The sequence below is a fragment of the Tinamus guttatus genome, unplaced genomic scaffold (assembly GCF_059628265.1).
Source record: "Tinamus guttatus ecotype Peru unplaced genomic scaffold, ASM5962826v1 Tinamus_guttatus_pri_ptg000096l, whole genome shotgun sequence".
Lineage (NCBI taxonomy): Eukaryota > Metazoa > Chordata > Aves > Tinamiformes > Tinamidae > Tinamus > Tinamus guttatus.
Genome location: NW_028288630.1, coordinates 460,882 through 479,967, shown reverse-complemented (window position 1 = coordinate 479,967; position 19,086 = coordinate 460,882). Strand labels below are relative to the sequence as shown.

Genomic DNA, 19,086 nt, shown 5'->3' with positions numbered 1-19,086 from the left:
CTTGGCGTGGGGACAACAACATGACATGGGCCCTGGAGCACAGGGGGGTTCTGCGGTGGCTGGGGGGGGGCAGTGTCTCCGGTATTGGGGTCCTCCCCATGGTGGCATCAGGGACCCCCTGTCTGGCCAGCTGGGCTGGCACCACCCTGTCCCCTCCACCCTCCGTGTCCCTTGGCTGAGCCCTGAAGGGCGATGGATGATGGGGAGGGGATTCAGGGAGAGGGGAGACCCAGCCCATGTCCTAGCAACCAGTTTCCTAGCAACGCGGTGGTTGCCTAGCAGCAGTCAGTGGGGAGACAACTGTTGTTCCATTCTTAAGGAGACGGGAAAGAGCTGGGGGGCCAGGGGTGCCGCCCTGCCATGCAGACCCCCAGTGCCACTGGGAGCCCCTGTCCCCATGGCTGTGTTCCCGGGGTGATGTCCCCCCCGCCCCCTGTGGCACTGCAGGGCTGAGCCCTCCTTTGTCTATGGGAAGCGCCCGGATTGGGGCCCCTTTGTGTGCGGCTCCGGGCACCCCTGCCAGGGCCTCCCTGCTGCCCCCCCCTCGGGTCCTGCAGCATCAGGTGCTGCAGCATCCCTGCACCACCACACCCTGCTACACCGTACGCTGCACCACCATGGCCTGCTACACCATGCCCTGCACTGCCACACCCTGCTACACCATGTCCTGCTACACCATTCCCTGCACCACCCTATCCTGCTACCTGCCACCCTATCCAGATACCATGCAGTATCACTGTGTCCTACTACATGCCCCACATCGCCATGCCCTGCTACACCAAGCCCTGCACCACCCTGTCCCATTACACCATGCCATGCACCACCATACCCTGTGCCATCGTGCCGTGTACCACCCTATCCTGCTGCACCATGTCATGCACCACCATACGCTCCACCACTATGCCCTGCTACACCATGCCCTGCACAACCATGTCAAGCTACACCATGCCACATGCCACCCTATCCTGTTACACTGTGCCATGCAGTGTTGTGCCCCGCACTGCCGTGTCTGCTCCATGGGGCTCTGCTGTGGGAGGGGGACACACTGTGGTGCCCCTGCCCACCCACAGCTGCGCTGTGCTGGGCTGCTCCACGGGGCTGCAGACACGTCAGGGGCCCAGCAACCGTCACCAGGAGCCGCCGCGTTGCTACCAACAGTCAACACAGCACAGGCGTCGGGGCAGCGCCCGGGGGGGGGGGTGGCTGCGTGTGGGGGGTGGGAGCATGTCCCTTTGGTGGGGTACAGCAGGACTCGGCACCAGGTCCCCCCCCATGGTGGCATTGGAGACCCCCAGCCTGGCCAGCGGGGCTGGCACCGCCCTGTCCCCGCTGCCACCCCGTCGCGTCCCCTGGCTGAGCCCTGCAGGGCCATGGACGCCAGGGGATGTGGCAGGGGGGCAGCCCATGTCCTAGCAACCGGTCTCCTAGCAACGCGGCGGTTGCCTAGCAGCGGTCAGCAGGAGAGGGCTGGTCGTCCATAGCTAAAGAGATGGGAAGGGGCTGGGAGGCCGGGGGTGCCCCCCCCCCCGCGGACCCCTGATGCCATTGGGAGCCCCTGTCCCCATGGCTGCGTCCCCAGGGGTGATGTCCCCCCCTGCTCCCCCGCAGCACCGCAGGGCTGAGCCCTCCTTTGTCTGCGGGAAGCACCCGGATCGGGGCCCCTTTGTGTGCGGCTCCAGGCACTCCGCATTGCGGATGCGGATGTGCCTGGAGCTGAGCATGGCCGTGGGATCGCAAGCAGCCCCTGGATACACGGAATGTGGGAAACATGGAGGAAAACACAGGAAAAGACTGTTTGCGAGCAGGAGGGGAGAGGCAATGACAGTGGCTCCAGGGGCGGCAACTGGGACTGGTCCTGCCCTGTATGTCCAGCCTGGAGAGACCCCTGGAGCCTGCAGGGATATGGCTGGGAGATGGAATGCGGTTGGGAATGGGGACCCCTGGGAACCTGGATGTGGCTGGAAATGGGGACAGAGCCAGGAATAGGGACCACAGAATGGTGAGGATGAGGATCAGGGTGTGGCTGGGATCAAGGACATGAGCAGGAACGGGGACAATGGTGCAGCGGGGATGGCTGGGACTGGGGACACGGTCAGGAATAGGGACCACATCATAGCAGGGATGGGGACCGGGGTGTGGCCAAGAGTGGGGACACAGCCAGGAACAGGGACCACAGCATGGTGGGGACATGGATGTGTCTATGGTGCAGCAGGGTTGGGTACCAGGGTGTGGCCAGGACTGGGGACCAGGGCCCAGCAGGGAACCAAGATATTGGACACGGGCAGGAACAGGGACCATGGCATGATGGGGATGAGGACCAGGGAGTGGACAGGAATGGGGACAGGAACCAGGACATGGCTAGGGACATGAGCACCAGAACATGGCCAGGAATAGGGACGATGGCATGGTGGGGATGAGGTCCACGGTATGGCCAGGATGTGGGGCACGGTCAGGAATAGGGACCATGGCATGGTGGGGATGGGGATGTATCTGAGAAGAGGGACTCGGTCAGGAACGATGACCACAGTGTAGTAAAGATGGGGACCAGGGTGTGGCCAGGACCAAGGATATGTCTAGGAACAGGGACAACGGCGCGGTAGGGATGGGGATCAGGGTGTGGCTGGGTTTGGAGACCAGACTGTGACCGAGGACAGGGAGGCTGGGAAGCGGGGTCGGGGCGGGGAGCACACGCAGGAGCCCCAAGCAACGGGGCCCAGCGGGACCGGACCGGCAGGACCGGCCCGGGCCGGCCCGGGAGCGCCGGCTGCGGCCCGGGCTGCGGCGGGAGGAGCCGCAGCGGAACAAAGAGGCGCCGCCGCCCCCGCGCCTTTGTCTGCGGCGCCGGGGGGGCCATTACCTCATCCGGCTCCGCGCCAATGGCCGCCGCCCCCCCGGCCCCGCCGCCCGCCCGCCCTATATAGCGCGGTGCCGCCGCCGCCTGTCGCCGTGTTTCTTACATCGACCGCCTTGGAGTCGTGCTGTAAGAGAGCCTCGGAGCCGAACCGCCGCCATGGTGAGAACCGGGCCCAGTCCCGCCGTCCCGAGCCTCCCCGCACCGCTCTGGGCCCTCCGGAATGGGCCCCTGCGCGCTGCGCAGCTCCCGTCCCCGTTTAACGGGGCAGGAGGGGTCCCATCCCCGCTGCGGAGCCCTCGACTCCATTACCGGGCGGCACCCGTCCCCGTTTAACGGGGCAGGATGGTTCCCATCCGCGGTGCGGAGCCCTCGGCTCCATTACCGGGCGTTGCCCGGCCTGTTTGACGGGGTCGGATGGGTCCTTTTTGCGGTGCGAAGCCCTCGGCTCCATTACTGGGCGTTGCCCATCCCCGTTTAACGGAGCAGGATGGATCCCATCTGCGATGCGGAGCCCTCGGCTCCATTACCGGGCGTTGCCCGTCCCCGTTTAGCGGGGCAGGATGGGTCCTTTTTTGCGGTGCGGAGCCCTCGGCTCCATTACCGTGTGGCTTCTCCGTTTAATGGGGTCTGCAGGGCGGAATAAGCCGCCCCCGATATCGTCCTGGGCGGCAGGGTGGGACCCGGGTGCTGAGCGCCCGCAGTGGGTGTAGCCCAGGTCTACCCCGTGGGCTCTGTGGGGCGGGCAGGGCAGGATGGGGCCCCTGTGCAGCCCGTACTGCGCATTGCCCGGGGGGGACGGGGAGAATAACCCCCCGGTGCTGAGTCCCCAACTATCCTGGGGGTGGCAGTGGTCCAAGGGGGTGGGCGAGGCAGGATGGGACTCTCTGGTGCTCCCTGCTGCACTGGGTCCAAGTCCAGTGGGACAGGATGGGACCCGGGTGCCGAGCACCGCTCTGGGTGTGGCCCTGGTCCTTGGGGGTCCCCGTGGCGGGGACAGGATGGGACCAGGGTGTGGCCATTGTCCCCCAGCCCCCCCGAACAGCGGGGTGGGGGCTGGCAGCAGGACGCAGCCCCGGGGAAGGGCCGGTCCCTCCTGCCCTGGGGACCCGCCGAGCCGGCTGCGTCTGGGGCGCAGGGAGGGGACAGGGAGGGGTGGCGGGGGGGGGGCAGAGCCGGTGGCAGCTGGGACGCAGAGAGGAGGGGGAGGGGAAGGGGGGGACCGATGGTGCCAGCGCCGCCCACAGGGTCACACGTCCCCTCTGTGCCCCCGCGGGGGGAGCAAGGGGGGGGACTGAGCCCCATAGCAGGAATGGGGCGGAGGGAGGAGGAATCCCGAAGGGAGGCAGACCCTGCAGCTCCGTGTCCCCCCCCGCAGCGTGAGTGCATCTCCATCCACGTGGGCCAAGCGGGCGTGCAGATCGGCAACGCCTGCTGGGAGCTCTACTGCCTGGAGCACGGCATCCAGCCCGATGGGCAGATGCCCAGCGACAAGACCATCGGCGGCGGCGACGACTCCTTCAACACCTTCTTCAGCGAGACGGGCGCTGGCAAGCACGTGCCCCGCGCCGTCTTCGTGGACCTGGAGCCCACGGTGATCGGTGAGCGCGGGGCTGGCCGCGGGGCGGGGGTTGGCTGTGCTGGTGGCACTGGCACTAACGAGCTCCGTGACCTTCCCTTGCAGATGAAGTGCGCACAGGGACCTACCGGCAGCTCTTCCACCCCGAGCAGCTCATCACGGGCAAGGAGGATGCGGCCAACAACTACGCACGGGGCCACTACACCATCGGCAAGGAGATCATCGACCTGGTGCTCGACCGCATCCGCAAGCTGGTAGGGGGTGCTGGGCCAGGCACCTGGGGGGCGGGCGAGGACAAAGCTGCCTGTTCTCCCTTCCCTGTGAACCGGCAGGGCTGGATTTAGACTTAATGTATTAATTAATGCTAATCCGGCTGGCAGCAGCTCCCATTGGTGGCTGCCGCAGAGCTGGAGCGGTGCCGCAGCCCCCGGCGCTCAGCCCCACAGTCCCCTTTGTTCCCACTCAGGGGCTCGGAACGGGCTGCGCCTGCTGCGCTGGGGCCCCCGAGAGTGCCCGGTGCAGGGGGTGGCACTGTCCCTGCCACCCTGTGCCTGCCCTGACTGCCCAGAGCCTCTCTGGGGTGCCCTGCCTGCTGAGGCTGCTCCTTGTCCCCCTTTCCCGGGGGACTCTGCTCCTGTGACCCTTCCCAACACAGGGAGTTGGGGTGGTCCTTAGGTGGCCTGGCCTGGCAGCTCTTGCCTGGCCATTGGGAAGTCCCCAGAAGGTCATGGCAAGACCACAGAGAAGGAAGCAACTGCCTCTCTCCCCCGTGAAGAAGCTTCTCTCAGCTCCGGCGGTGCCAGAGCTCAGGCCATTCTGTCTTGTCTTCCCGGCACAGGCTGACCAGTGCACAGGCCTGCAGGGCTTCCTGGTCTTCCACAGCTTTGGCGGTGGCACCGGCTCCGGTTTCACCTCCCTGCTCATGGAGCGCCTCTCCGTTGACTATGGCAAGAAGTCCAAGCTGGAGTTCTCCATCTACCCGGCCCCACAAGTGTCCACGGCCGTGGTGGAGCCCTACAACTCCATCCTCACCACCCACACCACCCTGGAGCACTCCGACTGTGCCTTCATGGTGGACAACGAGGCCATCTATGACATCTGCCGCAGGAACCTCGATATCGAGCGTCCCACCTACACTAACCTCAATAGGTTGATAGGCCAGATTGTGTCCTCCATCACTGCGTCCCTGCGCTTTGATGGGGCCCTGAATGTCGATCTCACTGAGTTCCAGACCAACCTGGTGCCCTATCCCCGCATCCACTTCCCCCTGGCCACCTACGCGCCCGTCATCTCCGCTGAGAAAGCGTACCACGAGCAGCTCTCTGTGGCCGAGATCACCAATGCCTGCTTCGAGCCGGCCAACCAGATGGTCAAGTGTGACCCTCGCCATGGCAAGTACATGGCCTGCTGCCTGCTGTACCGTGGGGACGTGGTGCCCAAAGATGTCAACGCCGCCATTGCCACCATCAAGACCAAGCGCACTATCCAGTTCGTAGATTGGTGTCCCACGGGCTTCAAGGTGGGCATCAACTACCAGCCGCCCACGGTGGTCCCTGGCGGGGACCTGGCCAAGGTGCAGCGCGCCGTGTGCATGCTGAGCAACACGACGGCCATCGCCGAGGCCTGGGCCCGCCTGGACCACAAGTTCGACCTGATGTACGCCAAGCGTGCCTTCGTGCACTGGTACGTGGGCGAGGGCATGGAGGAAGGCGAGTTCTCGGAGGCCCGTGAAGACATGGCAGCCCTGGAGAAGGATTACGAGGAGGTGGGGGTAGACTCGGTGGAGGGCGAGGGTGAGGAGGAAGGTGAGGAATACTAGCCCCACCATGCTGCTCTCACGGGGAACATAACGTAGGGTCTTGAGCCAAGCGGTGGGGCCACCCCCGCGTGTTTGCTGTGCAACTGCTCTGTACTGGGGACCCTCCCCGGCCCGCCGGGGTCTCAATAAAAAGCCTTCCCTGTCCTAGAGGACTTGTGTCGTGTGGTCACTCTGTGCTCTGCCAAACCTGGTCCCCCTTGGGCCCCTCCAACCCTGGTGTCTGGGAGGGTTGGGGACACAAGGGCTGGCTCAGCCCACAGCATCCCTGGCTGTCCCTGTGGCTGGGTGGAGCAGGGGGACAAGCCCCCCGTGGGTGCTCCACGGCTCAGGTGGTCCTGGGTCCTCCTGGAACTGCTGTGGGGGCAGCAGCACTTCCTGGCTTCACCGCTCTGGGGACTTAGGGTGCCTTATAAACCCCTTGGGAGAAGTCCCCGTGGCCCAGGAGGGTGGAGGTGGTGTCACCCGGGGTTGTCACTGCTGCTTGCAGCCAGGGCTGGCTGTCCCCTCCCCATCTGTCTGCCCAGGGGGATGGGGGTGGGGGCAGCCCCCTTGCTCCCCAGCCCCTCCCTGGGGGCTGCCATGAGTTTCCCCCCCCCAGCCACAATTGTCCCTGGGGAGGCAGAGGGGAAATGGGGAGGGTCCTCCATCCTGTGCCACCATCAGCCGTCCTGGCACAAGTGATGGAGGAGACGATGAGCGGGTGCCACATGTTGGGGGGGGGGGGGGGTGGGCACAGAATGGGCCATGCCGTGGTGGCCCGGCCACCGGTGCCATTTTGCTGTGCAGCAAGATGGCTGGTGGCCCCGAGCACGTGGCCGCTGCGGCAGGCGAATGGCCGCCCGCCACGTCACGCACTGCAGTGCAGCTGCGGCAGCGCGGCGGCGGGGGCGCCTGGAGGTGCCAGCAGCTCCAAGCCCTCTGCTTTGTCCCTGCTGGGTTATCCCGAAGCTCGGGTGGGAATGGGATTATTCGGAGCAAAGAGCATTATGGATTAGGGCAGGCCCATGGGGGGAGGCACCAGGTGTCTGCAGGGTCCCTGGCCATGTCTGGCCCCCACTGCAGGGCCAGGGGGTGGGCCCTGAGCAGGGTTTTACCCCCAGCACCCACCATTTCTGGGGAGGGGCAGGATGCCCAGTAAACCTGTCCATTCCCATCCGCCCCCCCACCCCTGCACCAGCAGTTTTGGGGTGCACGGGGCCTGCGGCAGCATCTCCAGGGCTGTGTCCCCTCCTGGGTGCCACCTATTGGGACACGGGAGGGGCTGGGCCACATGTCCCCCCTCGCTGATGCTTGCTGCAGGCAGGGGGGAGGCAGGGCAGCTCCAGGGGATGCAGATGGGTTGGGGACCCCCGGGGTGCCCACGAGGGTGGGGGTCTTCAGGGCGCCCATGTCCTGGGACAAGAGGACCCGGGCGGGGGGTGGAGGTGCAAACGGGCTGGGCGCTCCCCCCAGGCCGGGGGGTCCCTGGGGTGCAGATGGACCTGCGGGGGGGGGCAGAGCACATGGGCCGGACCCCTCGGGCTGGGGGGGGCCCCGGCGGCGCACATGGTCCGAGGTGGGGGGGTCGCTGGCGGCGCAGGCGGGCGCCCCCCCCCCCCCGGGTGCAGACGGGCCCATCCCGGTGCAGTGGGGGGGGTGAAGGGCGGGGGGGGGGCCCAAGTGGATTAGGGCCGGTGGGGGGGGGGCGGGGGGGCAGCACGTGCTCCTGGGCGGGTCCCCCCCCCCGCCACTGTCGCAGTTTTCCTCCGCAGCGGAGCCGCAACAGGGCGGGGAGGGGGGGGCGATCCCGCTCCCCTCCCCCCGGCAATGCGAACTGCACCGAGATGGGGGGGCTGCGGAGCGGGGCTCCCCCTCCCCCGTCCCATGCAGACCCCCTCCCCAATCCCTCCTCACTGCAGGGCTCGGGGGGGGGCGGGCACCGCAACCCCCCCCTCTGCAGAGCTCCGCAGCGTCCGCCCCTTCCCGAATGGAACGGGATGGGGGAGAAGGGGGCGGGCGCCCCCCCCTCTTGACCAATCGGCGGCGTCGGGCGCGCGGTCGGGCGGGTGCGGTGGCCAATGGGAGCGGGGTCCGGGGGTGCGGCCCGGCCCCCGGCCCGGTATATAAGGAGGCGCCCGTCGGGGGCGGGAGCCTCTTACTTGCGTCGACCCTTTACTTGTCGGGACAAGTAACCGCGCTGCCACCATGGTATGGCGGGGGGTGGAAATGCGGGAGAAAGGGAGCACGGAAGGGGGTCTTAGAAAGTGAGGGGGGAAAAGGGAGTGGAAAGGGAGAGGGAGTCCGGGGGCCGTCGGGGCAGGAAGTCAGGACAGAGAAATCGGGGCAGGAAGGTTGGGCGGGCGGGGTATCGGGGCAAGAGAGCGAGGATGTGGGGGGCACCGAGGCAGGAATCTAGTCCGGGGGGGGCAGCGGGGCAAGAGAGCGCGGCTGGGGGAGCGAAGGAGAGCGAGATGGGGGCGTCGGGGCGGGAGGGCAGCGCTGGGGGCACCGAGGCGGGAGGACTGCGGGGAGAGAATGATGAGGAAGAAGACTCGGAGGGTGAAGGGGGGAGGGATGGGGGCAGCCCAGACGGGGCGGGGGACGGGCGGTTTTGGGCACAGCACGTGGCCTCCCGCCCCCCCCCCCCCCCCCCCCCCCCGCCGTGGGGGTGGGGTGCCCGTCTGGTTTTGGCGCCCAGCCCCGACCGTTACCCTTCCCGCGCGCGGGAACCGGACGGGCGCGTCCCCCCCTTCTCCCCCGCCTCCCTCCAGCGCCCGCCATGGCGCCCGGCGTGTCCTGCACAGCCGCAGTCCCGGGGCGGGGGGCAGCCCTGCGGCACCCAGTCTGCACCAGCAAAAAAACAGCCCCGCACAAGAGCCTCCCCATCCTGGGTTTAATCCCCTTGGCCCTGTTGGGTGCCCCTGCTTTCCCCCCCGCCGCTGCAACGGGACGGGCTTAGGCGCCATCTGCGCGGGGCGGGCGGCAGGAATGTGCTGGAGCAGGTGGTGCCGCAGGGCGCGGCCGGAATGCCAGCGAGGGGGGAAGGAACAGATGCACCCCCCTCCTGGCTACCTTGGTCCCGCCTGGCGCTGCTGGTCCCCTGCCCGCCATTGCTTGCCCGGATGCTTCCTCGTCCCCGCGGCGGGCGCGCGCTCGCGCCGTGCAGGAAGTGCGCGCTAGCGAGCCACAAAATGTCCTCCTTGCGCCAGCGGCTGCTGGGAGCACCGGAAGAAAACTGACCCGGACACAAAGCGGCGTCCTTGCCGTGACGGCTGCAAATCCCCAGTTAACCTGGGAGGCAGCCTGGGCCCCGCTCTGGAGCAGGGGGAGCGACAGGGGGCTGAGCCTGTGCCCAGGTGCTCCCAGAGCCCCATGGAGAAAGGGGAACTGCCCCAAAGGGAGGCAGACCCTGCAGCTCCGTGTCCCCCCCGCAGCGTGAGTGCATCTCCATCCACGTGGGCCAAGCGGGCGTGCAGATCGGCAACGCCTGCTGGGAGCTCTACTGCCTGGAGCACGGCATCCAGCCCGATGGGCAGATGCCCAGCGACAAGACCATCGGCGGCGGTGACGACTCCTTCAACACCTTCTTCAGCGAGACGGGCGCTGGCAAGCACGTGCCCCGCGCCGTCTTCGTGGACCTGGAGCCCACGGTGATCGGTGAGCGCGGGGCTGGCCGCGGGGCTGGGGGTTGGCTGTGCTGGTGGCACTGGCACTAACGAGCTCCATGACCTTCCCTTGCAGATGAAGTGCGCACAGGGACCTACCGGCAGCTCTTTCACCCCGAGCAGCTCATCACGGGCAAGGAGGATGCGGCCAACAACTACGCGCGGGGCCACTACACCATCGGCAAGGAGATCATCGACCTGGTGCTCGACCGCATCCGCAAGCTGGTGAGAACCCCCCTGGTGCCCGCAGGCAGCTGAGCCTGGGCTGTGCGCCCTGCTTCAGGGAAAGCTCCTGCTGCCTTTTGCCGCCCTTAGGCCTCTGGGTGCTGATGCTGGGTCCAGGTCCACATTGTCCACAGATTCTGGGGATGCAAATGGGAGCCTTTATGGCTCCCAGCAGCTTGTCCATGCTGCTTCTGGGCCCTTCTGACCTCCCAAATGTGTCCTTGCAGTGACCTGCAAGTCAAACACCAAACTGGGCCCTTCAGGGAGAATTGTTGGAGGGAGGACCCCATCCTGAACTGGGAAAATCTCCTTCCTACCCCTTTTCAGGGTCATCTTAGGTTTCCCCTTGCTGTGGACTCTGATCCATCTTTGCAATGTGCTTAGGTGCAGCAGGGCAGCGAGTTGAGCCCAGCTGTGCTGCTGTAGAGCTGCCTGCCCACATTGGAAGGGGAGTGTTAATGCCTGCTTAGCTGCCCTTAAAAAGGGAGCCAGGATCTGCTCCAGTGCCACCGCTGAGATCCTGCAGTCTCTGACAATGAAACACTGTAAACTCAGGAGATGGCTCTGGTGACAAGCAGGACTGGGCAGACAAGCCTCTAGCCAGCAGAGCTAGTGGCCAAGTTAGTATAAGCAGGGGACAACAGTAAATGTCTCTTCTGCCCTTCTCTTCTAGGCTGACCAGTGCACAGGCCTGCAGGGCTTCCTGGTCTTCCACAGCTTGGCGGTGGCACCGGCTCCGGTTTCACCTCCCTGCTCATGGAGCGCCTCTCCGTTGACTATGGCAAGAAGTCCAAGCTGGAGTTCTCCATCTACCCGGCCCCACAAGTGTCCACGGCCGTGGTGGAGCCCTACAACTCCATCCTCACCACCCACACCACCCTGGAGCACTCCGACTGTGCCTTCATGGTGGACAATGAGGCCATCTATGACATCTGCCGCAGGAACCTCGACATTGAGCGTCCCACCTACACCAACCTCAACCGACTCATCAGCCAGATTGTGTCCTCCATCACTGCGTCCCTGCGCTTTGATGGGGCCCTGAATGTCGATCTCACTGAGTTCCAGACCAACCTGGTGCCCTATCCCCGCATCCACTTCCCCCTGGCCACCTACGCGCCCGTCATCTCTGCCGAGAAAGCGTACCACGAGCAGCTCTCTGTGGCCGAGATCACCAATGCCTGCTTCGAGCCGGCCAACCAGATGGTCAAGTGTGACCCTCGCCACGGCAAGTACATGGCCTGCTGCCTGCTGTACCGTGGGGACGTGGTGCCCAAAGATGTCAACGCCGCCATCGCCACCATCAAGACCAAGCGCAGCATCCAGTTCGTGGACTGGTGTCCCACGGGCTTCAAGGTGGGCATCAACTACCAGCCGCCCACGGTGGTCCCTGGCGGGGACCTGGCCAAGGTGCAGCGCGCCGTGTGCATGCTGAGCAACACGACGGCCATCGCCGAGGCCTGGGCCCGCCTGGACCACAAGTTCGACCTGATGTACGCCAAGCGTGCCTTCGTGCACTGGTACGTGGGCGAGGGCATGGAGGAAGGCGAGTTCTCGGAGGCCCGTGAAGACATGGCAGCCCTGGAGAAGGATTACGAGGAGGTGGGGGTAGACTCGGTGGAGGGCGAGGGTGAGGAGGAAGGTGAGGAATACTAAACACCGGGCTCCATCTCTGTAGCATGTACACAAAATGTCACCTGCAAACATTTTAGCTTTCTTGTGCTGCGGGCAGGGATCTGGTCCCGCGGGGCCGGGAGGATGCTGGGCCTGACTGGGTGCTCTCACTCTTCCACAGCTTGATTTTTGTTTTCTTTGTGTCTGTACCATTTCTGTCAATAAAAGGCTTATTAAAAAAATGTTCCAGTGTTATGCAGACCTTTGATGTCTCTGTGGTACCCAGGGCCCCCTGCCCCTTTCACCTGGAGACCCATTGTCCCTGTTGTCCCTTCAGGTTGCCCTTCTGGCCCCCCGGCTGGTGCCAATTGCCACCTCCTCCCTGGATCTAGTGGGGGTGGCTGTGCTGAGGGTCTGGGGTGTTTATGGAGCTGCTGGTGGGCGGCTTCTCTTGGCTGGGTGTCCCCTGCCTGGTGCTCAGGTGGGTGCAGGTGCCCTGGGGAGGGCAGGAGGCGGTGGGTGCTGCAGAGCTACTGTTAATCCCCACAGGGATTAGTGCTGTGGCAGGGGATTAGCGCTGGCCCCAGTGATTAACTCGGCGCTCAGGGGATGGGGGTTTTAACCCCCTGCTCCCGGGGCGGGTATCGCTCCATCCCTTCGTGTCCCTCCGGTGCGCGCGGTCCCGGCCCGGTCCCGCCGCGGGACGCCGCTGCCCGTCTCAGCCAATCAGCGACGCCCGCGCTCCCCGCGGCCCAATGAGCGGCGCTTCATTCACCGCGGCAGAGCCAATGGCGGCGCGGCGGGGCGGGGCGGGGCCGGCCCCGGGGGCGCGTGGCCCTTTTAAGGGCGGGAAGCGGAGCCGATACATTGTAGCGAGCGCCGGGCGGGCGGGGCCGGGGCCGGGGGCGCTCGGCTCGGCTCGGCTCGGCTCGGCTCTCCCCCAAGCACCGGCCCGGTTCGGCCCGGCGCCCCCCAGCCGCCGCCGCCCGCCCAGCCATGCTGGCCGCAGCATGGGCCCTGCGGAGCACGACGCGCTGGCCGTGCGGGAGCAGCTCTTCCACGAGCGAGTCCGCGAGAGCCTGGTGAGCGGCGGGGCGCGAGGCGGCGGTGAGGGGCGCCGGGCGGGGACAGCGGGGCCCGAGGCAGCGGTGAGGGGTTGGAGCGGGGACAGCGGGACTCGCCTGCGCCGCTGCTGGGCCCTGCTGTGTCCCCCTTATCGCAGCTGCAGGTGCCCAGGCTGGGCTGCGCCTCGCCGATAGCGCTGTCCGCGGGCTGGCTCCGATGGGTGGTGAGCAGGCAAACTGGTGAGGGGTTGGAGCAGGGCCCCCGGGGGCCCCTTTGGCCACCCCGAGCCCTCCTGCTGCGCGGGGAGGGGGTGTCCTGGTACCCCCGGTGAGAGGACCCTGGGTGGCTATAGAAGCAGAGTCCATGTCAGCCCCTTCATGCCCTTGGCAGCTGGAAGGGCCTTGCCAAGGGCCTAGACCTGGTGTCCCCTGGGCACAGTGGGGCACGCAGCTGCCCTTGCTGCTCTACCCTCCGCTGGCAGCCTGGGCACCTAATGCAGCAGAGCCCAGAGATGCTGAGGGCCCAGGCATCCTGGTCCCTAACCCTATCATTGAGATCATCCCTGGATGTAGCACTTGGGGACAGGTTGTGCCATGGGATGGCTCAGAGGGCAGCAATGGGCAGGGTAAGGTGGCCCAGCCATGAGCTCAGCAGCCCACTTTGGTGCCCACTGGGAGGACCAGCGGCCAGAGCCTGGCACCTCAGCCAGGAGCTGCGCCCGGCTCTGTCCCAGCAGCCGTATCCCTCCTGGGGCCACCCTGGGTCGGCATCGCCAGCGTGGAGCTCGCGTGACCTTTCAGCCTCCCTGGCCACGTTGTTTCCTGCTGCCTCATCCTCCAGCCCCGCTGTTGCATAAGCGCTATGTTGGCTGGGGAGCACCCGCCGGCCAGGCTGCCACCCCAGGGTGCCCACGAGCTGCATCCCACCCTGCCTTGGGTCCCCTGGGCAGGGAGGTGCCGTGGCGGTTCTGTGCCAAGGCAGCGGGTTTGGATCTTTCTCCGTCACTGTCTGCGTGTGCGGAGGGAGGAAAGGTCACCGTGTTCCTCTGGTGACGCCTGCAGCTGGGACGCTGGGGCAGCCTTGGTGCCCAGCTCAAGGTTGTTCCCATGGCTCTGCCGGCGGCAGCGTGCGGGGGCCAGGGCAGCGCTGGGACATGCAGAGCAGGGAGCAGCTGCTGGTGCGGGGCTGCAGCACCGGCCTCTGAGAGCACCCAGTGGGTGAGTGGGAGCAGGGCAGCCGTCCCTGTGCAGACAGGGCTGCAGGGAGCAAATAACCCAGGACAGGAGTGGGGAAAAAAGTAGTGTGGAGATGGTGCGTGGCTGGGAGCGCCGGGCACCGCAGCTGCGGGTCCTGGCTCACCAGTCCCTCTGCCCTGCAGATCTGCACCCTGCTCTTCGTCAGCCTCTACCTCCTCTGCCACTTTGTCATAACCCACTTCAAAAAGCACACGGACTTTGCTGAAGGTAGGAGCTGTTTGCACCCCCGTGCTGCTCCCTCCCAGGGTTTGTGTCCCCGGGCACCAGACATGGTTTCCGCCTCCCACGGGAGCCCTGGGCTGCGTCGCATTGCTGCAGCATCGGTCACTGCGGGGCCCTCGTTGCTGCGCGGCAGCTCCCTGGCAGGATGGGGAGCAGAGCCCAAAGTCTGTGTTTGGCAGCCCTGAGCCTCAGCTACCCCAGCAGCGCAGGAGAGGCCTGGCCCTGCCCGTGCCTTCCGAGTGCGCATGGGGAGAGGGCCATGAAGGGATGATCCCAAGGGGCCAGGGCACCTGGGCTCAGCTGGCCCTAACGCGGGTTTTGTTTCCCCTCTGGGGTTGCTTTCCATGCCCTGCAGTTCATGATGATGAGGATGCTGCTGTCAACAGGATCGCGTAAGTCCCTGCCCATCCCGCAGCCGCGGGGGCACTCGGCCTCCTCCCCTCCTGGCTGTGGCTGAGCCCGTGCTGTCCTGCGCGCAGGCTGGCTCTGTGCACCTTCACGCTGGCCGTGTCGCTGGGCGCCGTGCTCCTGCTGCCCTTCTCCATCATCAGCAACGAGGTGCTGCTCTGCTTCCCCCGCAGCTACTACATGCAGTGGCTCAACGGCTCTCTCGTCCACGGTGGGTGCCAGGGTGGCAGTGGGTGCCCCATGGCCCTGCCCGCTCTCACCCTGCGCCCTCTCCTCCCTCTAGGCCTCTGGAACTTAGTCTTCCTCTTCTCGAACCTGTCCCTCGTCTTCCTCATGCCCTTTGCCTACTTCTTCACTGAGTCGGAGGGCTTTGCAGGCTCCAAGAAGGTAGCGCAGCCACAGCCACCCCCTGCTCGGCCCCCTGCCTGTGCCCTGCCACCCACTAACCCCGCTGTCCCGCAGGGCATCATGGCCCGGGTGTACGAGACATCGGTGGTGCTGCTGCTGCTGACACTGCTCGTGCTGGGCATGGTGTGGGTGGCCTTGGCCCTGGTGGACCGGGACGCGGCCAGCCGCGAGTCGCTGCACGGTGGGTGCTGCCGCAGGGCCAGGGGCTCTGCAGCCCGCTCGGCACCCGTGAGCTCACCCTGCCTCCCCGCAGCCCTCTGGCAGTGCTACCTGCCCTACCTCTACTCCTGCCTCTCGCTGCTCGGCGTGCTGCTCCTGCTGTGTAAGTGCCGTGGCTTCGGCGCCTCGCGGTCACCCTGGCCACCCCGTGTCCCCAGGGCGCAGCGTCACCCCAGGGCGCAGCGTCACCGCAGGAGCACCCAGGAGGGAAAGGGGGCCACCGCAGGTGGCGGCTTGTTCCCTGCAAATGCTTCTGGGCCTGGGGGGGTCTTGGCAGGGCTGGATCCCTTGGGACGGTGCTGGGGACGGGCACCCCGGCTCAGCATCTCCCCCCATCACAGTGTGCACCCCCTTCGGCCTCTCCACCATGTTCACCGTCATGGGGAAGCTGCTGGTGAAGCCCCGGGTAAGGTGACCCTCAAGCCCTGCTGCCCCGTGGCGTCCCCAGGCCCGGAATGGCAGGGCCTGGCATCCCTGTGGGTGGGCGGCAGCTCACGGCCCCTGACCCTCCTGTAGCTCCTGGAAGCCCTGGACGAACAGCTGAGCTGCACGAGGTTTGAGGAGGCCTCCGTGTCCCGCCGCATTTTGGCTGGTGGGTGTCCGCTGTGGGTGGGAGCTGGGGGGAGCAGCCGAGGCCCCTGCAAACCTGCCGCTGTCCCCATCCCTGCAGGGAGGACATCCTGCTGGCTGAGCCTCGACGTGGCGCTGCTGCGGGAGCAGCTCCTGGCCCTGCGGAGCAAGCGGCGCACACTAGGTAAGGCCCCGGGAGCTGCCCCGGACACCTGGGCCCTCCCTGGGCACTTCCTTATGGACAGGGGGTGAAGGGGGGGGGTGCTGTAACTCTTGCAGCCCCCCCCAGGCCCATCTCACCCGGGCCCGTTGCCCTGCAGAGCTGCGGTGCAGAGCGTCGCCCTGGCAGAGGAACCTGGGGTACCCGCTGGCCATGCTGGGCCTCCTGGCGCTCACGGTGAGCGTGGTGGGTGGCCCGGTGTCCTCGTCCCCTTCGCCACTTCCTGCTGCCACCCTGACCCCCTCGTCTGCCCCCACCAGGGCATCTCGGTGCTTGTCGTCTGCTTCCACGTGCTGGAGCTGCTGCTGGACGAGGCGGCCATGCCCCGGGGCACGCAGGTACAAGGAGGGGAGGGTTGGGGGGCACTGAGGGCACCAGCCCTGCCCATGCCCGCCCCCAATCCCCTCCTTGCCCGCAGGCCACAGCCCTGGGCCAGGTCTCCTTCTCCATGCTGGGATGCTTCGGAGCCGTCCTGCAAGTCGTCCTCATCTTGTATCCTTGGCGGCCCCGTGTTGTCTCCAGCCCTGTCCTGTCTCGTCCCCTCCAACCTGCCTCAGTTCTCCCTCCTTAACGTCCCCCTCGCAGCTACCTGATGCTCTGCTCTGTCGTGGGCTTCTACAGCTCCCCACTGTTCACCCGCCTGCTGCCCCGGCGCCAGGACACCCCCCTCCCAAAGGTGCCCGTTTTGGGGGGTGAGGCTGAGCGAGGGGGCTGCTGTCACCCTCCCTGCACTCACAGTAGGGCTCAGGGTACCCCGGGGTGACACTGCTTCCTCCCCGCCCCAGATCATCGGGAATTGTGTCTCCTTGTTGGTGCTCAGCTCGGCCCTGCCCATCTTCTCCCGGACGCTGGGTGAGGCCCCACCGTGGGGATAGGGACAGGGGTGGGTGCCGATGTCCCCCCACCCTGGGGCGCCCTGACCTGTCCCCCCCACCGTGCACAGGCATCACACGCTTCGACCTCCTGGGCCACTTTGGCCGCTTCAACTGGCTGGGCAACTTCTACCTCGTCTTCCTCTACAACGTGGCCTTCGTGGCACTGGCCGCCCTGTGCCTGGCCAGGGAGGTCACCTGGGCCGTGCAGGCCGAGCTGCTGCGCGCCTTTGGTGAGGGGACACGGGGAGAGGACAAGGGGTGGGGAGGGGACAACGAGGACAGCCCGACATTCACCCCTTGCCCTCTGCCCAGGTCTGCACAAGCTGCCGCTGCCTGTGACGCCTCCCTGGCCCCTGCGCCAGCGCTGCTAGTGCTGGGGACACACTGAGGATGGCTCTGTGCCCACGTCCCCCTTGCTTGGGCCACACCGGGGCTGCGCTGGCTGCAGCCCCCCCACCTCCATATACCTCGTGCAAGGCCCCCTGCCCCTGCTCTCTTGCATTTTCTTTGTTTGTTCATTTTTTAATTGCGCCCCCAGCCTTGCAATGACGCTCGAGCGGGGGCTCTGTCCCCATGTGCGGGGCAGGGGACACTGGTTGTCCCCCTGAGGGCTCGGGGCCCGAGCTGTCCCCACCAGGAGGACTGGGGCCCTGAGCCAGCCCTGGTCCTTCTGTGCAGCTGTGTGTGATGAGTTTGTTTGGTCTGTGTTATCACTTCACCTGTTCGGGGCAATAAACACTCCATTGTTGTTTGTTTGTTTGTTTTTAATTATAAATATATATATAGAAGTATTTGAATCTACTTGTCTGTGTCTTTTGTCCGGGGGGGCTGAGCTCGCAGTGGCAGGTGGATTAGCCAGGCTGGGATTTAGCGCAAAGCCATGTGCAGTGGAGTCATGGGAGGGGGGTGCAGGGCCCCATTCTGCTCCCCAGGATGCTCAATCCTGGCCCCCCACATCTCCCCCTTCCCTCACCCCACAGGTTGTAATTATCCCTCTTCCTGGCTGGGGCCATCCAGCCCTTTCCAGAGCAGCCGGAAGGGAGTGGGGCCGAACGTGAGGGCTGCTCCATGTCCCGGGTGCTGGTGGCTGTGGCCCCCTTCTCCCCCACCTGGCTGATCTGCAGGCTGAGGGGGGGTCCTGGTGTGGGCCCGTGGGTGCTGGGGGGCTTCTCTGGACTCTTCCCAGGCTGAGGGACCAGCGGGGGGGAAGTTGGTCCCCGGCACCACCGGGGGTTCATGGTGGCAGGAGCGGAAGCTGCCCCGGGAACCGGCCCTCCCACCCATCCTGCCCCGGCTGGGGCTGCGCCAGGCCCCGCTATCCCCTTGGAAGAGGTGGGGGGGCCCTCGGCCTCCCCCCGGGCTGGGGCTGAGCAGGAAGCGCAGGAAGCTGCTTTATATAGCAGGAAATGAGGCCATCGGTGCCCACGATTTCCCCGCCACGCGCTCTCCGCCCGGTACCGGGGCTGCTGCTGGGGGACTGGACCCCCTTTCCCTCCCCACCGCTGTCCCAGGGCCCTGCCCAGAGCCTCTGTCCCTGCCCTGGCACTCCAGGAACCACGCTGGGGTGCAAGGGGACAGGGCTGAGGTTGTCCCACCTGCAGCGGGACTGGAGCTGGGTCCGGCCGAGCCTGGGCACGGGGGCTCCAGTGAGCGCTGGCCAAGAGGGGAAGGTGCTGGGAGCCCTTTTTTGGGGGGGGAAGGGGCGGGCACCGCGCCGTCCGGGTCCCCCCGGTTCTGCTCGCAGCCCCCCCGTCACGGGCGTCCCGGCGGGGGCGGCCCCGGAGGAGGTGACCGCGGCGGGGCCGGGCTGCGAGGCGGAGCCGGGTCGCGGCCGCCCGCGCTGCCCAGTGCCGGAGCGGCCGCAGGTGGGGGCAGCCCGTCCGGGCTGCCCGTCACGGCCCGGGGCCGCTCCGGACAGCGCACGGTGCAGAGCGACACCGAGGGGGTACCGGGACCGCGGCAGTGCCAGGAGCGGACACACGGGCACGGTGTCGGGAGTCGGGGACCAGCACTGCGACAGTGCCGGGAGAGGCGGATGTTGGCACCGCGGCAGTGCCAGGAGCGAGGGGACCTGCACCGGGACAGGGCCGGGACCGAGGGAGGATCGGGAGCAG

At 66.7% G+C, this 19,086-nt stretch overlaps 3 protein-coding genes across 3 annotated transcripts; all 3 read left to right on the top strand.

The window, feature by feature from the left end:
• Positions 1-2,879: 2,879 nt before the first annotated feature.
• Positions 2,880-6,249, top strand: LOC104568175 (tubulin alpha-1A chain). The gene is made up of 4 exons (XM_088520684.1): positions 2,880-3,013; positions 4,230-4,452; positions 4,536-4,684; positions 5,269-6,249. The coding sequence occupies exons 1-4, from the start codon at positions 3,011-3,013 to the stop codon at positions 6,247-6,249; spliced, it is 1,356 nt and encodes a 451-aa protein (XP_088376810.1). The 5' UTR covers positions 2,880-3,010.
• A 2,095-nt stretch (positions 6,250-8,344) lies between these two features.
• On the top strand, positions 8,345-11,826 carry TUBA1B (tubulin alpha 1b). The gene is given in 5 exon segments (XM_088520685.1): positions 8,345-8,436; positions 9,663-9,885; positions 9,970-10,118; positions 10,792-10,834; positions 10,837-11,826. Coding segments are annotated over 5 exon segments (1,353 nt in total). The 5' UTR covers positions 8,345-8,433; the 3' UTR covers positions 11,772-11,826.
• An 885-nt stretch (positions 11,827-12,711) lies between these two features.
• LMBR1L (limb development membrane protein 1 like) lies at positions 12,712-17,355 on the top strand. The gene is made up of 17 exons (XM_088520682.1): positions 12,712-12,811; positions 14,173-14,257; positions 14,628-14,664; positions 14,752-14,891; positions 14,964-15,067; positions 15,143-15,269; positions 15,342-15,410; positions 15,649-15,713; positions 15,824-15,899; positions 15,978-16,061; positions 16,198-16,274; positions 16,358-16,435; positions 16,516-16,589; positions 16,683-16,773; positions 16,883-16,949; positions 17,041-17,202; positions 17,285-17,355. Exons 1-17 carry the CDS (start codon positions 12,740-12,742, stop codon positions 17,341-17,343), a joined length of 1,467 nt encoding a protein of 488 aa, XP_088376808.1. The 5' UTR covers positions 12,712-12,739; the 3' UTR covers positions 17,344-17,355.
• Positions 17,356-19,086: the final 1,731 nt, after the last annotated feature.